This window comes from Tachypleus tridentatus, chromosome 11, assembly GCF_004210375.1.
Source record: "Tachypleus tridentatus isolate NWPU-2018 chromosome 11, ASM421037v1, whole genome shotgun sequence".
Classification (NCBI taxonomy): Eukaryota; Metazoa; Arthropoda; class Merostomata; order Xiphosura; family Limulidae; genus Tachypleus; species Tachypleus tridentatus.
Window position 1 is genome coordinate 16,914,955 of NC_134835.1, and position 7,345 is coordinate 16,922,299.

At 35.1% G+C, this 7,345-nt stretch overlaps 1 protein-coding gene across 1 annotated transcript in view; it reads right to left on the reverse strand.

The window, feature by feature from the left end:
- The window catches only part of LOC143231297 (carbonic anhydrase 13-like), a 65,213-nt gene extending 58,336 nt beyond the window's left edge, over positions 1 to 6,877 (reverse strand). The window contains exon 1 of the mRNA XM_076465847.1: positions 6,631 to 6,877. Within this exon, the coding sequence (XP_076321962.1) occupies positions 6,631 to 6,664 (34 nt within the window). The 5' untranslated portion in view covers positions 6,665 to 6,877. The remainder of the gene's footprint in view (positions 1 to 6,630) is intronic.
- Between the last annotated feature and the right edge of the window lie 468 nt (positions 6,878 to 7,345).

Consider the following 7,345-nt stretch of genomic DNA (forward strand, 5'->3'; position numbering starts at 1 on the left):
TACACATAATTTGTAATAACGGTTATTACTAATAGATTGATACACATAATTTATAATAACGGCCACTACTGATAGATTGATACACATAATTTATAATAACGGTCACTACTAATAGATTGATACACATAATTTGTAAAAACGTTTGTTACTAATAGATTGATACACATAATTTGTAATAACGGTTATTACTAATAATTATTGCAAATTATGGTATATATACAACAGTTTTATAAACTATACTGAGTCTTAAATCCGGTCTGGAATTAAATATTCTATCGATGATTCAGGTCCACGATGATTAACTTGATTCCGAGTTAATATTATTACACCGTGCTTGAGCTAGCAAGCTTGGTTCTTCTTTGGTCTAACACCGCTTACAAGTCCACTTCTTACCGAGGAAGATATTTAATGTCCTCGTAGAAATTCTAACGTTCAAAGTAATTGACCGAAGTGTAACGGTTTGTACTTTTCGAAATCTATAAGCGTTCCTGGTCAAATTCAGTAGTTTTCCAATTAATAGGCGTTAATCAAAATTGTAGCCGCCCCCCGCTAGTACAACGGTATGTCTACGTATTTACAACATTAAAATCAGGGGTTCGATTCCCCTTGGTGGGCTCAGCAGATAGCCCGATGTGGCTTTGCAATAAGAAAACACACACACACACAATTGTAGCTTCCTTGGCTGACTCTAGCTATTCGGGAAGAATAATACTATGTCTCACGGCGCGTCAGTTTTTATATGTGCCAATCACGCGAGTTTCTCGACGTTTTAATAATGTTCTAGCAGTTTTTCACAAAATAAATATTGTTTATTCTCACTTTCACGTTTTCCTACAAATTTCAAAAACAGGTGAGTCTTGCGCAATATAGAGTGAAGAATATACGTCACATGCCAAAAGGAAAACTGCACAGAAACAAAGTAAATGTACAACAGTGCATGTTTCACATAACAAATTAAACATATGTGCGTATTGCAATTCTTACAGTAGATTACACAGGCGTAAGCTACCACTCTATTATAAGAACACGTTAAAACTGGAATGAATATTGTGTTAAATATAACTACAGGATTGGTTTTAAATCACACGAAACAATACTACAAAGTATTCTGATAAAACTGAAGACTATGGTGTTTAAATAGGTAGGTAAGAACAACTTCTTTTTAACATATATTGAAAATACTTGTGGAAAGAACTATGATGACGCAACTTGCATCACACCTGGGGGTAGATCACGTGTGTCAAATAATATCAGGCAATTTTGAAACACCTGCTACAGACATCTCTTCCTGAACATTTCTTCTTTTAAGTTATATCATGATATTACGCTTTTGTTATTTTAAGTTATATCATGATATTACGCTTTTGTTACATTTAGCTGTATGACAGCGTATTTCCTGTACAAAAGAAAAATAATTATAACACCTCTCGTCACCAGAGGGGGTAGGGGAGCAGAACAAATGATGTGTTTCTTCGATTTTTGTAAACACTCCTTTTATATTGAAAGAAATAATGAATATTGATATGAGGACTCCACCACTACACACACTGACCCAATGACATTGCACTCTTGGAAAATGAAGCGTTTTTAGAAAATATTGGGGGGAACTATTCAGTACATGCCATTTTTACTTTTACACGTGGCCCAGCATGGCTAGAGGGTTAAGGCACTCTACTCGTAATCTGAAGGACACGGGTTCGAATCGTCGTCACACCGAACATGCTCGTCCTTTTAGCTTTCAGGGCGTTATAATGGAATGCTCAATTTCACTACCTGTTGGTAAAAGAGTAGCCCAAACGTTTGCGGCGGGTGATGATGACTAGCTGCCTTCACACTGCAAAAGTCCTGTGCGATATTCAAAAACAAAACAAACCTTCCCACGTAGACGAGCCCTTTACGACAGATACATGAAAAACGATTTTTAACAAACCTTGAACTATATTTATTACAAACTATGTATCTAAGTTTCTCTACAATACCATTGGATGGTTTGTTTTAGAATTTCGCACAAAGCTACTGGAGGGCTATCTGTGCTAGCCGTCCCTAATTTAGCAGTGTAAGACTAGAGGGAAGGCAGCTAGTCATCACCACCCACCGTCAACTCTTGGACTACTTTTTTTACCAACGAATAGTGGGATTGACCGTAACATTATAACGCCTCCACGGCTGAAAGGACGAGCATGTTTGGTGCGACCAGGATTCGAACCTGCGACCCTCAGATTACGAATCGAACGCCTTAACACGCTTGGCCATACCGGGCCGATTTTGTGAAGGCAGTCACATTGAAAGAAACGTGAAGGTCATAGGCAGCGTATTATTTATGTATTAAATGTTGTCCTTTCCTATTTCACAATAATAAACTTTACCTTACTGTAGTTATTCTTTATAAAATGACGTACTAAGTTGTCATTGCTCGACTTACTAGAGTTTCACATGCGACTCGTCTTTCTGCGCGTCAAGTGGACATGTACATTTCATTACAATTGAAAGAAATTAAGTTATACTTAAAATGAAAAGCCGCGTTGCACACTGTTAAGTGACATATATTATCAGCAGACTTACAGTATCTAGTTAGACGACAAATGTGTTGAATGTCTCGGTTAGATGACGTTAAATTTATCGTCACAGTTAGAGCCGATATTCTACATGACATTAAACTTGGCTTTCAAGCCATAACTTCCAATGACGCATATAGAATAGTGTGTGACGAAGTCCAATAAAAAACAAAATAAAAAAAGTCCAGAACGTGATCTAAGTATCTTCATTGCAAGTCAGCGAGATGATTGAATTAAAATACACAGTTCTTATTACAAACTCCTAACTTCCCCATATTAAACTAATACTAAAACTACAAGAACGTGAACATTTCTACAATGAACAGGATATCCTGTGATCTTCCCTATTTGTTTGTTTATCTCGTTATGTAAAATACATAACTGTACTTAAAGTTATATACGTGAACTGAAGTCGCTGTTTGGCAGCTGAAACTCTTCTCTGTTTATTAAACAACCTTTCAGTTTCCTCTCTTCACTGATCAATAATCTTTCGATGAAATGTTTTTCATAATGTCTGTCATAATTCTGTGTGTTTTAATTGTTGTTATTTATTTAGAATTTCGCGCAAAGCTACTGGAGGGCTATATGCGCTAGCCGTCCCTAATTTAGCAGTGTAAGACTAGAGGGAAGGCAGCTTGTCACCACCACCCACTGCCAACTCTTGGCTACTCTTTTGCCAAAGAACAGTGAGATTGACCATCACGTTATAACGCCCCCACGGCAGAAAGGGTGAGCATGTTTGGTGCGACCGGGATTCGAACCCGCGGCCCTCGGATTACGAGTCGAACGCCTTAACCCACCTGGCCATGCCGGACCGTCTTGATTGTTGTTAAGCACAAAGTTGAACGAGAGGCTATCTATACTGTAGCCCTAGCGGGTATCAAAACCTGGTTTCTGGCGTTCGAAGTCCACCGACTAACTGCTGTGTCACTAGAGGGCATACAATTCCATAAAAAAAGCTAAAATTTATAAATGAAATAAAATAAATATGGAAATGACAAATAATACAAGGGGTCAGCCTTTAATCAACGAACATACAAAATATTATTAGTAATATAAATATAAATGTAAATTCGCTAAATGTTTATGAACGAGATTATTCTCACTGCCATTAGATTATTAAACTCTGGCGTTTATGTATAATGTTTTAGTTTATTAAACTATGGCCATTAATATATGGTGCTTTAGATTATTAAAGTCTGGTTGTTTGTTTCTAATATTGTAGTTTATTAAACTATAGCTGTTTGCATATAATGCTATAGATTATTAAACTAGGGCCATTTATATATGGTGCTTTAGATAACTAAACTATGGCTGTTTGTATACCGTGTTGTAGATTATTAAACTAGGGCTGTTTCTCTACGGTTGTTCGTACATAATGTTGAATATTATTAAACAATGGTTGTTTATATAAGCTGCCTTATATGATTAAACTCTGGTTGCCTGTATATCCTACTTTCTATCATAAAACTATGGCTATTTGTACATGTTGCCATACTTTATTAAACTATGGCTGTTTTTATATTATGTTGTAGATTATTAAACTATGGCTATTTTTATATTATGTTGTAGATTATAAAACTATGGCTGTTTTTATATCATGTTGTAGATTATTAAACTATGGCTGTTTTTATATTATGTTGTAGATTATAAAACTATGGCTGTTTTTATATCATGTTGTAGATTATTAAACGATGGCTGTTTTTATATTATGTTGTAGATTATAAAACTATGGCTGTTTTTATATTATGCTGTAGATTATAAAACTATGGCTGTTTTTATATTATGCTGTAGATTATTAAACTATGCCTGTTTTTATATTATGCTGTAGATTATTAAATTATGGTTGTTTTTATATTATGCTGTAGATTATTAAATTATCGCTGTTTTTATATGATATTGTAGATTATTAAACTATGGATGTTTTTATATTATGCTGTAGATTATTAAACTATGGATGTTTTTATATTATGTTGTAGATTATTAACCTATGGCTGTTTTTATATTATGTTGTAGATTATTAAACTATGCCTGTTTTTATATTATGCTGTAGATTATTAAACTATGGATGTTTTTATATGATATTGTAGATTATTAAACTATGCCTGTTTTTATATTATGCTGTAGATTATTAAACTATGGCTGTTTTTATATTATGCTGTAGATTATTAAACTATGGCTGTTTTTATATTATGTTGTAGATTATTAAACTATGGCTGTATACATGCGAACTCACACCACTAAAAACTGGTTTTCGATACTCGTGGTGTAGAGAGCGCAGATAGTCCATTATGTAGCTTTGTGCTTAATACCAAACAAGGACAATGAGTTGTTTTAGTTAAAAATTAGTGGAGCTTAAACTGGCTCTTAACCCTCCAGTTGATTAGCCCTTTTGAAGACTCAGAAAACGTGGCGCTGTGCCTAATTTCGAACCCCACCACAGGGTGGCAACCAACCGAAAAGAACAGCTTTATTTTATTTTGTCTTATTAGTAATTACTGTGTATATTTTTTATTTGCACATTTGATATGTGTATATATGTGTCTGTACATGAGAATGTACAGGAATTCTGTTACTTATACTTCAGGGTGTTCGGAAAGTCACTGTGCACTGATATATTTATTAACAGACACGTTTCAATATAGAATACAGGAGGTAAATATGAATGACAATTATAAACAATGTTGAAAGTGACCTCCGTTGGCATCAATACAGGCCTGGATATTTCTTATTTTGTTTCTAAAAAACCATATTGGGATCAGAATCTGAAATATAATAGCACATGATTACAAAACTGCACAGTGACTTTCCGAACACCCTGTACAAAACATACTGTACAATTAAAATACACATAATATTTGTATAATACGTGTGAGAATTTGATATTCACTTTGGCACAAACTCTCTCCCAGTAATCACCCTTTAGGTAATGACAACTTGGATTTGATTTGAGTAGTATATATTTGACCTTACTGGTCATTTGTTTATGAGGGTGTTTTGATTTTTTTAACTTAAATGACGCTTTGCGCAACACATGGACCAGAAGACCAGGTCAGAGACCCAAGGTATGGACACGGCGATCCTTGATTTAGAAATTCTGGACATAATACTTGTAGATGTTATGTCTTAATACAAGCAGCTTGAAAGTGTATGACGTATTGATTGTTATTTGGATTACGTCGATGTAATTTGTCATGTTTTCATGATACACACATAGCTTTAAACAGAAGTGGTTAATGGATTGATAAACGTAGTTTCTGGTCATTAACAGTAAGTTTATTACAATGTATTGAGCAACTAAACAAATGATGTTTAAGTATGTAGTTGTCCTCTGTGGTCTTTAATAACGTCACACGTAGCCACTGTAAGGGTCAGTGGTGTACGTTTGTCCTCTTAGTCCCTGTAATTCCCGGAGGAGAGGTTTAAAAGTCTGATAAACTTAAGAATTGCCGACAAGGGGAATAAATGTAGGGGTCAATTGCGGGGGTGGTCCATCTTTTGTAACTACGTCACTGAGTTTTAGTAAAGTCTAAAGATGGTGCTGAGATTTTTATCTAGACGAGGAGATGAAAAAGACAATAACGAACTAACAGACAGACATTCTTGTTGACGAGAAACCCACTTGAAATAAAAATGTATCTCAGAACGGCTGATATGGGTATTAACACTTTTATTGATAAAGCAGAGAACAAGTTTCAACCTTCTTAGGTCATGTTAACCTGAATATGACCTCGGAAGGTCCAAACGTTGTTCTCTGCTTTATCAATAAAAATGTTAATACCCATTTCAGCCGTTCTGAGATACATTTTTAACAGACAGACAATTACCAGTTACTGTTGAACTAGATGACGTTCACAGCTAAATGATGAAGCCTTGTTCCAAGCCTTAACTAGATCTCCTACCATAAAAATAATCGAGGCGTTTATGTATTGGTAGTCGTGACATTACTATTACTGTTAGATACGTCAAGGTCTACACTCTAGCATTAACATTTTAGAAATTAAACAAACTACACATACAAATATATAAATAGTACCATAAGTAGTTGAATTTTGTGTCTTGTTTCATAACTTACCGTTATGTGTCTCGTAGCCCCATTCAGTTGCCATTGGAAGAGTTTCTCTTGGAAACAAGTGATGTCTTTCTCCACAAATACCTATGAACCAGTTATCGGATCCCAAGTAGCACAGTAACGCGCTCTCCTCACTATTAACGTGCCTGGTTTGGTTCAGTGACGTTACTGACGCATGCTCAATGAAGGGAAAACGTCAGTTGGCTGTTAGACATTACATACGTGTACGCATTGATCGAAGAGTGTTCACGTACTGACTGCAAGCAGGGTTAACAAAATTATGAACATTTACTCAATTTTGTTATACGTCTTTGCAACCCACGCCACATGCAAGTCATTGATGAAGAATTTTTGTTTTTTTTTAATTTCGCGCAAAGTTACACGAGGGCTATCTGCGCTGGTCGTCCTTAATTTAGCAGTGTAAGACTATAAAGAGGCTCTATTTATTTGCGCACTTGCAACAGAGAAACAAATTTGTGATTAGTGTTATAAAAAACAGAAGCTTTGTGGTGTGTGTTGGGTGGATCTTAATAAACAAAGAACGTGTAACAAACACATATTATCAAATCCCTGTCGTTTCTCTATTTTGATTAACGTAATCAGTTTATCTCTTTACTTGATACGATTATAATAATTACCGAAATTAGTAAAATATTTATATTCACGATAATTAAAAGTGTGTAATAGATTCCAACTTATTATAAAGGCTGCACGCGCG